This window comes from Ambystoma mexicanum, chromosome 4p (assembly GCF_040938575.1).
Source record: "Ambystoma mexicanum isolate Mex_15411 chromosome 4p, UKY_AmexF1_1, whole genome shotgun sequence".
Taxonomy (NCBI): Eukaryota; Metazoa; Chordata; class Amphibia; order Caudata; family Ambystomatidae; genus Ambystoma; species Ambystoma mexicanum.
Window position 1 is genome coordinate 55,812,039 of NC_090927.1, and position 16,408 is coordinate 55,828,446.

Genomic DNA, 16,408 nt, shown 5'->3' on the forward strand with positions numbered 1-16,408 from the left:
GATATGGGCCCAGACCCCACACCCCCAACATGCCTGCCAGCCATCCTGGGAGCAGCTCTGGCTAATGGAATGCAACCGCACTGGCGTGTAGTGCCACTGAGTCATGCGCCTGAACCATATCTCCCTGGTTTGGATCGCTCACATGAGTTTTGGGCTATTTCTCCATAGCTGCTCCCACTCCTCCATATCTATGGGCCCTCTCATTGTCCCCTCCCATCCGGCCATATATGTGTTGGGCTGTCTAGGGAGTTCGTCTGTCAGAAGTATATAGATATTGGAGACTAGTTTTCTATTCCTGGGGTTGGTAGTGAGATATTTTTCGAATGGTGTGAGGGGCCTTGTCACTGCTGCTTTGTTGGTGGGATGTTAACCAGTGTCCGAGACGCAGATATTGGAGTCTGTCGCTTTCCCCAAAAGCGCAGCTCATGTTTGCATTGTTCGAAAGATTTGACCCCCTGGGACGTAACCATATCCCCTATCTTAGTGCACCCCTTAGCCTTCGAGCTGGTAAACGCTCCCGGCTGCATCCCTGGAGTGAACTGAGGGTTTTGAAATATTGGTGTGAAGCGAGATCGGACTATAGTAATGTTGCACTGGTGTATTGCTTGGTCCCACGTGTCTGCTGGTAGGCATGTGATGGCACTTTTGTGTACGTTTGGTGGCCTATCTCTTCTGCTCAGCCACAGAACCTCCACGGGGGGGACCCATCACTGCCCCATCAATACATAGCCATATTTGTTTTGGGTTTGCAGTAAACAAAACTTTAATATACCTCAACTGGGCTGCTTTAGAGTAGAGCAAGAAATTCGGAAGACCCAGCCCCCCTTGTGCACCGGGCCAGCATTGTTTGTAGGGCCACCCTCAGGGCTCTGTTGTTCCACACAAAGGTTACCACCATATTGTTTAAGGCCCGGAAAAAGTGCTTGGGGATAGGGGCCGGGAGTGCCTGAAGATAGTATTACATTCTGTATTATAGTCTGGGCTGAATCACCATTTTGATAGTATTAATTCTCCCGAGTCAGGAGACCGGTAGGGGAGTGATTGCCTCCAACAGTGGTTTATAGTTTGCGTTGTGCAGTCCTTCGACGGACCTGGTGATGGTTACACCCAGAAGCTTAATTCCCTGCGGCACCCAGCGAAAGAACAAACTTTCCACCACCCGTTGTAGTATATCAACAGGGATTGCTAGGTTTAGGATTTCTGACATTGCGACATTGCCTTTCAGTCCCGCCACTGCTCCAAATGCCTCTATCTCTCGAAATACGGCAGGACGAGAATGTTCGGGATCCTTGAGGGCAAGGAGCATGTTGACCGCAAACGCAGTAACCTAGTGGTCTTCGCCCCCGAATGGTATCCCTCGGATATCTTCTAGTGATCTGATTTTGCACAGGAATTGCTCTAAATGAATAGGATAGAGGAGTGGGGACAGAGGGCAGCCCTGCTTTGTTCCTCTTTTTAGGTCGATAGTCTCGGAAAGCTGTACATTGATTGATAGCCTAACTGTTGGGTTGCCACAGATGGCATGCACCTTTTGCAGGAATGAGGCTCCGAACCCCATCAGCTCCATCGTGTGGAACAGGAAGGGCCACTCCATGCGGTCAAACGCTTTTTCCCGCGTCAAACAAAAGGAGGACAGATGGAGTAGCCTTCCGAACTGCTTTCTTATCAAATGCCTGGCACTGCTTAATAAACCCAGTTTGGTCCGGGTGTATATGTTAAGGGAGGAGGTCCTCTATTTGGTTTGCCGGGACTTTAGCAGAGCGCTTGGCATCTATATTAATTAGGGCAATAGGGCAGGAAGACCCACATAGCGCAGGATCCTTGGCCTTCATTCTGGCGGCAAGTTGCTTTTGGAAGGTTTTGTAAAAAATTGACAGATAGTCATCAGGGCTAGAGGATTTATTGGGCGGAGCTCCCTGATTGCTTGTTGTACCTCCTCTATCGTAATACATTTCTCTAATCATTCTAGTTCACTCAGGGATATTTATTGATGGGACAGAGTGGAGGTACTATCAGGGCACTCGGATGTGTCCAAGGCAGTATAAAATGTTGTAAATTGTTCAATGATGTATTATGTGGTGGTGGCTGTGGACCCCCGGGGGTTATTACATCGCGGATGGTCTGCCTTTTGCTTCAGAAGGCACACCAAAAGCTTTATTGGCCTTCACATAGTTTCTGCCGTAGGTGGCAGCCCTTTCACTACCTCTGGTCTGAATGAGTTCGAGATTAACTCGATGCCCCCTATACTTTTAGTTCCTGCTCCAATTCACATTCGAGTGCAAAGGATTGTTTTGACCTAGCTGCACGCATTGCTATTAAGTCTCCCCATGGGGTCTCCTTGAAGGCGTCCCAGAGACATTGCTCTGTGATGTCTGGAGAGGCATTGAGTTAGGAAAAATCCCCAATCTTGGATCCTATGTCTTTTCTCATTACCTGGTCCGAAAGAAGCCCCTGAAGGAATGACTAATTGCACAGGCCTCTCCACACCTGCTGCAAGTCCAACCCTATAGTTAATGGAGCATGGTCTGATATCTGGATAGTGCCTATCTCCCTGAACGAACCCAGCAGAGTTGTTGTGGACCAGATATAGTCAATGCGGGAAAATGATTTATGGAAATGCGAGTAGAAGGTATAACCCTGCTCCTTACGTTTTAGTGCCCTTCGAAGAGTCGGTCAGAGCCAGTTGGTCCATTTTAGCGCAGAGAGCTTGCGAGGGAGGGGGCTGACCATGATATGTGCACATGCTTCTGTCCCTCCCGGGTCCCATGCCTGATTGACCCTGGGGGTCAGAAACAAATACTTCCCCTGGCTAACAGCCCTAGTCTCTATGATATGTGTATCGGGATCTGAGCGGAGCGCTATCATTACCCCAGCCACCTTGCCCTGGGCATTGGATTGGTAAATGTGGGGATATTGGCGTACTTTGAATCTGTGCCTGTCCTGTTTCCTTATGTGTGTCTCTTCGAAAGCCACTATGTCCGGATGCTCTCTCAGGAGGTACCGCTCGACTTTCGGTCTTTTCGTGGGGGAATTTAACCCTCTAAAATTAAGAGTTAGGCATTTGAAAGCAGTCTAGTTAATGTGGTAAAGCTATTGCCGGCCCTGTGGCCTTGCCCTATCTGATCGTCCCTCCCATCCGAGTCCCCCGCAACACCCCCCAGAACTCCCCTCATGCACCTCTCCCTGACCCCCCTACCTGGAGAGAGCCAAAATCCTAAGGACTCTTCGGGCATATTATCCTCCGATTTGGTTCACTAGCAATTCCAGGTCCAACTAGCGGGTGGAACTATACCCCTCGATCGATTCCAAGAGGACCCGTTAGGATGAACTTCATCCTCCACAAACCCATTGCTTTTTGTTCTCTGTGATGTGGTCGACCGCCAAACTTTCTTATTGATCTTCATCTTGTCGATGCCGGTTGTAGGTCGGTTGTGGGAGGTATGTCATGGGAACCTATGCTTGGGCACTGATTCCTTCTTCGCAGCCTTCTTACTTGTGAACATTCCCATGACCTGCTCCTCGTAGATGTCTCTGCCCCACCCAGGGTTTAGGTCAGGCATCCTCGTCATTGAGTTTAAGAATATGGGCTCCTTCGTCACAAGTTGTGATTCGGTGGTGCTGCCCTTCCCAGGTGAGGAGGAGACCAAAAGGGAAGGTCCATTTGTACTTGATTTGATTAGTCTGCAGGGCTCTTTCGACCGGACCTATCTCCCTGAGCTTCTGTAAGGTTGACTGGGCAAGGTCCTGGTATAGACGATTTCTACCCCATTGTAGGTGATGGGTTCAACTTGGCGAGTCACTCTGAGGATAAGTTCTTTCTCGGGATAGTTTGATAGGTCTGACAGCGTATCTCTAGGATGTGCTACTGGGTTCAACCATCTTGGGCCTGTCCGATGCACTTGGTCGATAGGAACCTACTGCGTTGTCTCGTCTCCCAGGAGGTCCACAAAAATCTGCTGCACTGCCCCTTTAAGATCTTTGTACCCCACTTCGTCCGGTAGGTTGCGTATGTGGATGTTGGACCACCGGGACCGGTTTTCGAGGTCTTCGCATTGGAGTTCTAAGTTGTGGGATATCCTGACCATGTCATCGAGGGCCTCATCCATTTTCCTATTATTTTCCGTCATCTCCTACAGCTCCTTCTCTGTTGTGTCCGTGCCCACCTTTAGGCTCACAACATCCTTTTTCAAGTCCTGGATCGCTTGTTTTACCTCTGAGGTGAAAGCTGTGAACTGGTTTTGAAAGGAGGCAGTAAGTTTGGTCTGGAAGTCATTAAAGGAAGCCTCAAGTATTTCTTTGGACATTGACATGGTATCATTACTGCTGGGGGTGTGTGCATCATCGTTGGCCTGCTCTCTCTAGCACAGGCACAGCTGCCACCTCTGGGTCCCTTCCCCAGCACTGTTGGAGGGTACCTTCCTGTGGCACCAGCGGTGGGTGCCGCTTGCTATGGGTACCCCGCCCCATGCTTCCGGGCATTTGATGATAGTAGTCCTTGCTTCTGTTGGAGGATTTGTGGGGGGGGGCGCTGCAGCTCCACTTCCACTGCCAACAGTAGATGGGTTGTCCCCGCCCCAGCTCCACCACCTTTCCTTAGGGGCCTGCTGATGTTTCCTCTAGGCACTTATTTACCCGGGCTGGCGGACTGTTGCGTCTCCCGGGCCGGCACGGGTTACAGTGTTTATTGCTGTTCTAGCGGGGTCACAGGTTGAGCACCTCTCGCTCCCCTTGGCTCAGTCCCGGCTCACCTGGGCTTGCTGCGTGTGCACCGGAGCTCTCTCTTTCCCTGCTCTGCTTCACAGGTAGAGCTTGGGCCGGTCCCAGCCGGGGCCTGCTGCGCCCAATGTAGTCCACCAACTTTCCCTTCTCATCGGGGTCCGGATCCTGCAAACTCAGGCTTTCGCCATAGGTCTTGCCAGGCTTGCGTGTTTACAGGTGCTATCAGCAGTTATTCTAGCATCACGGCTGGGCTGATTCCCCACACTTCGATGTGTTTGAGGAGGTCGTGGAGATGGAGCTCAAAGGCACACTTCTATCCTGAGCAAGGCGTCATCTTGGAATCTTGGAATCTTGGAATCCTTGAACCAGATTCTTAACCCCACAAGAGATTGGTTGTCCCAGAGACCCGGGGCTGCTCCCCCTACTGCCCAGGATGGTGACGCCTTGGGGCCCCTCCGGCTTGAACATTTTGTGATAGACTCATGGAGGTCACCACACCCACATACACAGGCATTTACCTTTTTCTCCCCGCCCCACATGACCTACACAAGGATTGACTATATTCTCTTAGACGCTTCATAAGAGCACACAATATTTGACACAGACATCCGAATAGCAGGGTGGGCTGACCGCGACATGTGTAAACTGACCATGGAGATTGGACCCTGTGGACCGCTCGCCTCACGATGGTTCTGCAATTACACTTTTTATAGAGACCTGGTCTTTAGGGAGACCCTCTGAAACAGAATAGATTAGTTCTTCCAGTTTAACCATGTGGTTGATGCAACGCTGCACACGATCTGGTAGGCAGCTAAAGCCACCTTCCGCAGCTTCCTGCTGTCAGAAGGCGTGGCAAAAAAGAGAAAGAACGCTACTCAAAACTGACCTGAAACAGAATATCAAGGAAAGACAAAAGGCATTGAAAGATACGGCGGAAGGCTCAGAGGAGTGCCTAGTGGAGATCAGGGATCTTAGGAAGACATTGGGGGATATCTGGAGGGGAAAGGTGATCGCACATCTGTGCTACATCAAATAACAACCCACACAACACTGGCGGCCTGTCTGAGGGGCCACAGGGTGGAACAAGCAATTTACAAAACCAGGGACGACTGTATTTCCCAGAATACACAGCACCTGATATTATCTCGACTGGCTGGAAATCCCCATGCTCAGAGAATGGCCCTCGACTCCCCCATAAGCAATGAAGAAGTTCTTAACGCCATCTCAAGACTAAACGTAAGAGGAGGGAGAGCCCTAAGTGGCAGGATGGCAGGCAGATATTACTGAAGTCAACAGAGTGGTCCTGCTATTAACAAATTTGCCATAACTTTGGTTGTGTATGTAGTATTAGCCCAAGGTATTTGGCTGAGTCAAATCTGCCTATGAGATCCATCCACAGTATCGTACTGGCTGTATGATATGATATGAAAGTTTATTTATAACGCGCTTAATACCCAGAGGTTTCTAAGCGCTGACCCAGGGATCGAACCTGTGTTGCTCCGTGTCGTCTTGTTTCCAAGGCGAGCATGTTGCCGCTGAGCTATCCTCCTAAGACTATAGGAGAAATCAAGTAGACCATAGGCTATACTAGTAAAAACAGCCTTTTCAAATTCGCTGTGGCATAGGCTTTATTCTGATTTTTAATAGCAAGCGAGAAAACTTCTTGGTACTGTATTTACCAAAAACAACTGTTCAGTATATAGTTTACTAAACATCAGTATTTGTATACATTGTTAAAAATGCTGAATGTTGTTAAAGCATACAGCAGTGCATAACATGACTTGTCATAGTTATAAACAGAAATATAAGCATAAACGAGTAGTGCAACATGTTCATATACGTGTCCTCATATATGACCTAACAAAGGTCAAGTAGCAGGCAGAAAAGGTGACCAATCCTGAGTCTATTTCGTGGAGGGGATCCCTGGGTGTATAGTGGACAAAGCAGCTTGGTATTAGCTGATTCCTTGGACGTTTCGGCTAGAGTTCTTGGTGACTTCTTCCGGGCCTTGGATTGTGTCTCTCTGTAGAAAGAGCACATGCAGTAACTTTAAATGAGGCAGACCGGAAGAGACAAAACAGAGGCCCACCTGGTGGGCTCTAAAAGCATGAGTGAAACAAACAATGAGAAGGAGGAAGAGACTATGCTTCCTAGGCAAGTACCACTAACCTTGTGCAAGAGTCCTAGGAACGGGGGAAGCTTGTAGGGTTAAATCCGTAGGCAAATGAGGGCAGAGGGTGCACCTCTGTACTGGGGTGTCAAGTCGTCCTCAGAGGGAGGTCATCGAGCACATAGGGGGGCACACGTATCCGAGCTGAGCTCATCTGGAGTCCATGTGGTCACTGAGGGCCTGTGGGGAAAGAGAACATAGGCTTAATGTCGAGGGAGCGCTGCCATGGGCTAATGCCTTGTATTCTAATAGTTTATAAAATAGTCCCCAAATAAGAGGGAGCTGGGTGAAGGAAAGGTATTAGACACGCATCATGTCACGCCGGGCTTACCTTCAAGTGTGTGTTGCTGTGAGGATGCTACGAGCGGGATCAGACGATGACCATTCAATGGTGGATAATGCCAAAGATAACACCACTCTGCTAGGAGAAACATGAAAAATGGCATCTGAGGAGAGCGTAATAATGGCTGCTGCTGTTCCGAAGAGGTAGGGTGAGTATGCTCACCTATGGTGCAGACGTTAGCTGCAACAACACCGGAGTGACGGCATACACAAGCGTGAGCTGTGTATAGCCACAGTGGCAGCACATCAAGGGCCAGGTATCCTTGGGCCAGGCAGACGTGGGGTCCGCCAACACGGTGGCCGTGTGGCAGTTGGCGATACTGTGTGGGAGCAGTCCATGTATACTGTTGTACAAAAACAGGGTGCTTTCTATGAGATGTTGGCTCAGGGCATGGATAGGCTGGCCAATTCCATGATCCCCCCAGGAAGACAGGTGGAGCTCCAGCAGCAGACATTGCGGTCCACATGCCGCTCACACAGGCTGCACATGGAGGCCAGCAACATGAGCCGACGGGCGGAACTGAGGGCTCTGCAGGAATCCCTGGTGACAGAGGGTTGTGCCCACAGGGAAGCCCTCAGGGAAGAATATAGGTCCCTCAGAACTACACTGGCTGCACTCAAGGCAGCCCGCAGTAGATGGTCAGAACAGCAGATGCAACAGTTGATTCATACCATCTCAGAGGAACTCCGAACATCCTGTGAGGTGTTGCATGCGGACCTCCGAGCTATCATGTTGGCGATGCATTCATCTCATTCCTGCATGGCCACTGCCATGGAGGACCAGGCCAGGGCTATGCGTGATGAAACTCCCTTACCACTACCACCTTCTAATGCTACACCAGAAGGTGGCGACAGCACTCCCAATCCATGCTAGCCGTGCGGCCCATGAACCCATGGAAGTTATTTTTTTCCCTCAACATCCACACCTGTGGTGTGACGTCCTCCTGGGTGCCCCACACCCCCCACCACACCTTTGGGCATTTTTGATTTTTGTTTACTTGGTTTACCCCTTGGTTTACCCCTTCTGAACTTTACCCCATCTGAACTTTTACCCTGTTAATTTGAGTTGCCATTCTTGTGTCCTCACTTGTGCTTATGTTAGTCCTTAGTTACCAGTTAGACGGCTGGGCTTCCCCACAGCCAATCTGTGCACCTTCCCTTCCCTTTTCTTACCTGTGGTCTATTGTGAATTTATGTATCAGTGTGTTGCTGTGTGTGGCATCCAAGGGCATCCACTGTAGGTTCCAGCTGGGCCTATTACAGGCTTGTCTCGTGTTGGTACAGTCCTTGTTTGTGCCTTAGGGTCCAGACACATATGCCACGCCTGCTTCCCCTTTCCATGGGCTTGCAAGGAGAGCAGCGTGTTAAAGTAACTTACACAGAGGCATTTGTATCTGTGGGCAGTCTCAAGTCCAACCTGTGTATACACCCCTAGTGGGATTCATCATTGTTTGTCCAGTGCATGGTTACCATCCCTTTTTGGTTCGACTTTGCGATCCATCCTTTGTTCATGTTGCATCTCCATTTATTACCTTGCCTATGCACAATATTGTTTGCCTTCATGATGTATGCGCTTATCTGCCCCCTTTAGTTAGCAGAGCCACACATTAACTGCAGGGGTGCCCTGTGCAAGTTACGACACATTGAGGCACTTGTGCTAATATGATGACTCACTGTCAGACAGATTAACTGTTGGGATACTGTGTTTCTGTTATGTTGTACAGGGCAATTGATGTTCCTGTGTACATTATTATTTTGATGTGTGAGAGTGTGTTCTTTCTGAACTAGTTCCATTGATCACTCAGCGCTTGGGGACAGTAGTGCTATGTGTTGGCCATTTATTTATCTCTTTTGACATTGCATGTCATGCCATGGTGTGGCAACCAGGTTACATGAAGTGTGGGAGGGTTTAGCTGACATACCAGCATTTAGATGTGTACTTTGGCATGGTCTTAGTGGCATACTCCATCTTCCATGTGTTCCTTTTGTGCAAAACTGATTGAATATGTTTAAGTTCTAAGGGATTCACACAATGTAGCACTTCCAAGGACAGGTTCTCAGGGTGGCAAGGTTGGGACAGATGATTGTCCCTTTGTCATCATCGAATGTCACCTGGTATGTGCCAGTGTGTGCACTCCGCAGGGGTTGGATTATAGGGGAACAATTGTACTACAAGCTTTGTACGGGCAGCCTCGACACGTGCCCTTTCCCCTCCCATGGGCAGCCACCGTGCATGTGGTTGGGGATGTGGGGGCTCCACCATGTCCACCGGTATGCCACGACGTGTTGCAACATTGTGCAGGACACATGCTGCCACAATGATCCTGCACACTACTGGTGGTGCATATAGTAGCTCACCACCAGAGTGGTCAAGGGAGCTGAAGCGTGACTTGAGCACCCTGAATGTGCGCTCCACTATGGCACGAGTTGCAATATGGGCTGCGCTGTATCTTATCTAGGGTGGTGTGGTGGGGTTCCGTATTGGCGTCATCATGTAGGTGCTCAGAGGGTAGGCACTGTCCCCTGTAGAGGTGACATGGTTTTTCAGTGGTGTGTTTCTGTCTGTGTGTGCCATGCATGCATTTACTGGGCCATTTGTACTCACCAATGAGCCATGTGTTGCCAAGCCTCTCAGCTTCCAGGGCCCGGTGTAGGGGTGACATTCTGAATATGAAACTATCATGGGTGGACCCTGGATAGTTAACATATACAGAGGTGATGATTCCCTTGGCATCACATACAACCTGCACGTTGATGGCATGCCAGTGCTTGCGTTTGTGATAGATGTGCTCTGTGGCCCTAGGTGGATGTAGGGCCACATGAGTGCAATCGATGGCACCAAGCACTTTAGGGAAATGCGCCACCCGGACCATGGCCTGCCTTTTGCAGTTGTTCTGGGCATGTATATGTGCCTGCGGACTGAGGGGCGTGCAGTCATGATTGCCAACACCTGGTGTAGGTGACTGCGGGGGCTGTGAAATGCCCCCGACTATGGCAGTTGTCAGCTGAAATGACACAGTGACCAAAACATGCAGTACATTGAGCACCTTTTCCAAGAGGCTCAAATCTTGGGAGCACAGGGTGGCTGATGTGAGGTCATCTTCCCACTCCCTGACCAGGTCTAATATGATATGAGTTGGAAACCTATTCCTGGCATAGACCTGGTCATCAGGCATCCCAAAAAAGCTGGTCCTGGGTAAAAAAAAATGCGGGCCCTGGCTATCCTCCTCCTCCTGTGGTGTCCCACGTCATTGCTGCGAAAAATGGTACATTCATCGTCGCTGTATACGCGCGTTGGTTTTTCGCACAGCCTTTTTATGCATTGATTTTGGTCCGTGGTGATGCTTACACCAGCTTTTGCGTGGTGGACGTGTTTCTGGATGTGCGTGCCTTTTTCCGCTCACCGGTGAGCCCTGTTTGATTCCATGAACATGTGTTGTTAGCGCACGTGTGGGCGTTGCGGGTATTTTACTGTGGTACTTCCCATGTAACGCCCACATTTACGCTTGTTGTTCCACATTCCACATGTTCCGCCCCCTTTTTAAGTGACTGCGCATGACGGTACGCACCTTCGCTGGGAGTCTCGAGCAAGGCGTTCGTAGTGTTGCAGTGATGTGTTGGAGCCGCGTGGATTCCTTGCACGTCTGCGGTAATCCCCGCGCATTGTGTTCCATGAATCGGCAATCGGGCGCTTGCACGCGTGTTCGCTAGCAAGACCCCCTTTTTCCGGGCAATTAATTCCATGAATCGGGCCCTTCATTTAGTTCTCTTTTTTTTTTTTGTACTTCAGCCCTTGGCTGCACCTCCAAAAAACAAACAACCAAACAAAAAGAGATGAAAAACGACTAATCCCCATGATACTTTTCTTCCTTCTAGTCCTGAGATCCTCTGTCCCAGTCCACCAGTCAGGGCACACGCCACAGTACATAACACTCTCTGCCTAGGTCCCTTCCTGTTCTTTTTGCTGCTCTCTGACAGCTAAGTACTATTTTGTTTCTTCCGGATACAGTCGGTTTTACATTATAGCTTTTGACTGAATATGCCTTACGAATGTTATTAGAAGAAGCGCGTGAACAGCGATGAGGCAGCGAGCGTATACTGAATAGGTAGAGAGAGGCCGAGTGAGCCCGCTAGCGGTCTCGTCACAGGGCTCTGGTCTGCCCACGTAACATAGAAACTACAGCTACCAGCATGCAACGCTGCGCATGGCCTCCTGGGACAATACGACACATGTTGCACAAGAACGCAGTGCGCATGCGCTCTTTCAGTACCTGTCGCGTCGTATGTCGCGAGAGGAAGGCATCCTGTTAGATGCAGAATTAGAGCTGTTAGCACAGAAAAGGGCAATTGAAATATCAGACACTAGAGTGCTAAGCTTTCAGAGCAACATGTTCTTAGTGCACCGCAAAGACAAAGTACGCCCGGTCATAAATCTGAAAGAGTAAATGGTTGGCTATAATACAGGCATTTCGAGATGGAAGGTACCCATCTACTAAGGGACATACTCAGAAGAGATGACTGGCTAGCACGGCTGGACTAAAAGACGCATACCTGACAGTGCCAGTGACAGCAGAACACCGTCCATTTTTGATATTCACTTGGAGAGGGCAGTCCTGACAGTTCAGGTGTCTCCCATTCAGCGTTGCATCAACCGCCTGAGCGTTTACCAAACTGATGAGGCCGGTGGCAGCAATGCTCAGGGAACAAGGGATTAGAATGATCATTAGATGACATCTTGCTCATGGCAAGCGACAAAGAGAGGCTGATCAAGCAGGTCCATTGGGTAATCTTGACCTTAGAGTGTAGGATTTCTAGTAAACAAGGAGAAGTTTGCCCTTGTTCCCAGCAAAAGAGCAGAATTCTTAGGGTTTGTGATAGACACACAGAAAGCAACGTTAGAGCTCCTGGGACCCAAGATACTCAAGACAGACGCTTTGCGTTATTCTGCACTTGCAAGCAGCGTAACGCTCACCGTCACCTGAGGTCAGACTTACCTTTGAAGATCCTGCTTCCTGGACATCCTGCTTCCTGCCAGCATACTTACCAACAGGAGGAAGCTGCTCTTACCTGTACATCTCTTCGGCGAACCAAGTATTCATCTTTACACTTTCCGGAAATGCCGAAATCTTCATCTTGGCACCTCAGCACGACACGCTCCATTGTCGACAGCAGCGCCTGCAAGGAAAAACAGAAGACAAGGTTAGACATCGAAAAAACAGTCAGTTTAAGGTTGCGCTTCGCCATACTTTGCTCTTTTCCTTAAACCATCACTTACCTGCTGTCGAACATTGCGGTAGCATCCATCTTCCATCCGGCCGCGTCTCGCGTCTCACAGCTGCATTGAGGCAGCATTTCCATCTAAGGGAAGAAAACAGAAGAAAGACATTATTGCGGGCACAAATAGGAGCAACATATAAAGACATTAAACAGAACGAACAGCATCACAAGAGCTCAAGAAAGACTTACCAATCATAAGGAGAAGCATAGTCGCAGCTGGACTGGACTAATCCTTATCATCAGTGAAGGAACTAGATCCCATTCGACGCACCCCTGCCGAAGTAGCAGGACAGAGAGCTTATCTTCCATAATTCACAGGTGAGCTTTATGGGCCGGCGTATGTTCACAGAAACCGTACTTTGGGGTGAAGGGTTCGAGAGGTACAACAATCACAGATTGGTGCACTCACACACTCTTATCTCCATGCAGGAGCAGTATCACCACGTACCATCGCTCATAGCTTTTCTACTGAGGGAGAGGCCTGAAGGGGGTGATTCAAGTTCAGGGAGGGCTGCAACCGTGCCCCAACACCTCCACAGAGACCAGGTGAGCGTAACAAACCCCTCCGAGAGGGTATGCGCTATCACCAGCTAGTGCCTCTAGACGAAGAAAGCAGGACAGAGCTGCTATGGTGGCTCCATACCATGGAGACATGGAACGCCCAAGCCATTTTCGGAGATGTTCCGGAGCTCATCATAGAGTCTGAGGCCAGCAGATCAGGCTGGGGTGCAAGGTATGGTCAGCTAGAGACAGGCAGCAAATGGCCTCAGGCAGAACTCGACTTACATATCAACTGCCTACAGCTGCTAGTAGGCTCATTTGAAGTGAAAGCTTTTGTCAGGGAGAAAACACAATGCTGCGTTCTACTGTGAATGGAAAACATTTCGGCAGTGAGATATATAAACAAGCTTGGTGGGACAAAGTACAAGATGCTAGTGGAACTGGCCAAAGACTTCTGGCCCTTCTGCCTAGGGAAAAGGATCTTTGTCAAGGCGTAATACCTGCAGGGGCCACAGAACACAGTAGCGGATTGGAACTCCCGCTATTTGCAAGCCCCAAGCGACTGGAAGCTGCATGGAGCCATGTTTGTGTGGTTGCAGCAAGTGTGGGGACCATTTGGTACGGATCTCTTCGTTTCAAGGCTGAACACTCAGCTGCCAAAGTACTTCAGCTGGAGGATGGATCCGGACGCACTAGGGACGGACGCCTTCCTACACAACTGGGCAGGACACGTCCATTAGACCTTTCCCTCCTTCGCAATGCTGGTGAGGGCACTAGCAAAGGTATACAGAGACAGAGCTGAATAGTGATAGTGACACCAGAATGCAGGTCGCAGGCATGGTTTCCAGTTCTGATGGAACTTTCTTTGTTTTTCCCCCCGAAGATTCTGCATTAGGCGGATCTCCTGACAGATCTGTCCGGGGCAGCACACCCTCTAGTGCAGGAGAAAAATCTAGCACTGATCGCGTGCAGAGTGTCAGGCACAGATGGTGTTTGCCAGGACTTTCAGAGGAGGCTACATAGCTCATTGGAGTATCCTGGGCTCCATCGACCACAGGACCTATGTTGCCACATGGCAAGCCTGGGAGGTATGGTGAAGGGGCAGGGGTCTACCTCCCGTTTAGTGACGGTGATAAACTATCTGGTGAGTTTGTCCAGTAAGGAAGAGTGTTCCGGACAGTGGGAGTGTACAGGTCAGCTATCTCAGCCAATCACAAATTGGTAGATGGCATACCGGTAGGGGAGCATCAAGAAGATTGATTAGGGGAGTGAAGGTCAGTAAAGCCCCACAGTCGAAATCTCTATGGGATGTGAATACAGTACTGTGGGTTTTTGAGTAATGGTCATGTAAGGCTCTTCTGTCAACTAAACAGTTATAGGGGAAGCTCCCAACCCTACTATGTCTAGTTTCTTGTAGATGTATCTCAGAGGTAAGAGCATTAGAGATTGACAGGAAGATATTTTACCCGAAGGAGTAGTGTTCAGCATTGTGCAGCACACCAAGACCAGTTCTTCAGTTATTTCCTACCCCTACTTTCCAAATAATAGCAAGCAATTTGTCACCCAGTGCATTAAGAGTTACAAGGCGGCTACGGCATGAGTGAGGTCACAGGGCATGACCCAATTGCTAAAAGCACGCAGGAGCCTTGTCACGCAGGAGCCTTGTCACGCAGTAGCGATAGCAACCACAGCAAGGTGGGTGAGAGAGATAATGGCCCTAGCAGGGGTTGATGTATCAGTGTTCGGAGCACATTCTGCAAGGGTAGCTTTGGCTTAGAAGTCTTTTGCAGCGGGAGTTATGCTGCAGGAGATCATGAATGCAGCGGATTGGTCTAGTGACTATGTTCAAGACGTTTTATTTCAAGCCGACTTCAGCGATTGCTGCGGCGGTGGTAGAGAGCTTTGAAGAAGCCTAATGCACTCCTCTGGTCTTGACCTAGAATGAAGATTGCCCAAGCTCACAGCGCAGTGAGTCTTGATTCTATTAAAGACATGGAGACGAGCATTATCCCACCCATCGAATATGCCATGTCATTTACAGAACAGTGTATAATTTGAAAATTGGTAGTGTATTCCCCTCCCTAATGGTACGTCTCTCTTTTGATGCAGAAGATGACCAGAAGAGCACCTGAGAACAATCCTGAACGGGTGGAGCAAAAGATGACCGATCGTCAGAAGATGAAGAAGTTTAGTTGGAGGGATGGGTGAAGTTCTGAGTACGCTGAGAGGAGTTCCCTTGTGTTAAATAGACTGTTTGTTCAAGAGACTTAAGAGAGGCATCCAAAAGAAGAGGAAGGGACCTAGGCACAGTGTGTTATGTACTGGGGTGTGTGCCCTGATTGGTGGACTGGGACAGAGGATCTCAGAACTACAAGGAAGAAAAGGATCATGGGGATTAGCAGTTTTTCCTCTCTTTTTGTTTGTTTGTTTGTTGGTTTTTTATATATGCAGCCAATGAATGGCTGAAGTAAAAAAAAAACATTAAGAGTTTTGAAGAACTGTTGGAAGCAGTAATTAAAGAAGTTAGGCATAATGCTCGCCTCTGTGTCTTTAATAGCGTCAAGACTACCTATGCTGAAGACTTGGGCAATCTTCGTTAGCTTAGCAAGCATTTTAATCATACGTCTTACTGTTTCTCGTAATATTTAGAGCTGCTTGTGTTTTAAGTTCAGAATATCTTTTTTTTCTTTTAATATTACTGGAGCCTCAAATGAATAAGCTGTTGACAATCATTTTACCTTTCCAAAGTAACAGTGTTTACATTGTGTTGCTTTTTGGTTAATTAAGCTTCCTAAAGTTTTCTGTTTAATAATGTATTTTTTATTTTCTTGTATTTAAAATGTTCCAACAAAGGAACGGATGCTTCAGCCCAAGCGACAACGCTGCTATCAGAGGGAAAGCACACTTTACATTAATAATTCCTTACAAGTTGTCACTTACCGAAGTTAGGGAAAGGGTCAGGCCGGCTGGTGGGGCACAGAGGGGATCAAATAGACCAACGAGACATGTACCAATATCCCGAGAGGCAAAAAGGGATAGAGAGAGAGAACTGTTACAGACTTTACAAAATATCCTATGTGGAACAGTAGCTGGCAGGAGAGTACACCAGGTATGTTCAATTTGACATTGAGTGAAGCAGGGGCAGAGAGCCCACAAAAGCAGAACACCCGGCTCTGGGACCCATATGAAGTCAGAGAAGCCCACCAGAACAGCAGACCAGGGACTGGGACCCCAGGAAGTTGGCCAAGCACCGCAGACGCAGCACACAGGGATCAAGGGCCCACACAAGTCTAAAGAAGAAGACAGTCAAAGGGCTGGGCCAAGAGCAAGTCGGGGAGATAATGAGATAATATAAAGGGGTCTGGAATCCACACAAAAGAGAAACAAGCTTCAGCACAA

At 48.9% G+C, this 16,408-nt stretch overlaps 1 protein-coding gene across 1 annotated transcript in view; it reads left to right on the plus strand.

Annotated features, from left to right (window-relative positions):
- Nucleotides 1-16,408, plus strand: part of LOC138452738 (vomeronasal type-2 receptor 26-like) — a 433,093-nt gene that overhangs the window by 103,308 nt on the left and 313,377 nt on the right. The window contains exon 5 of the mRNA XM_069605086.1: nt 375-400. Within this exon, the coding sequence (XP_069461187.1) occupies nt 375-400 (26 nt within the window). The remainder of the gene's footprint in view (nt 1-374; nt 401-16,408) is intronic.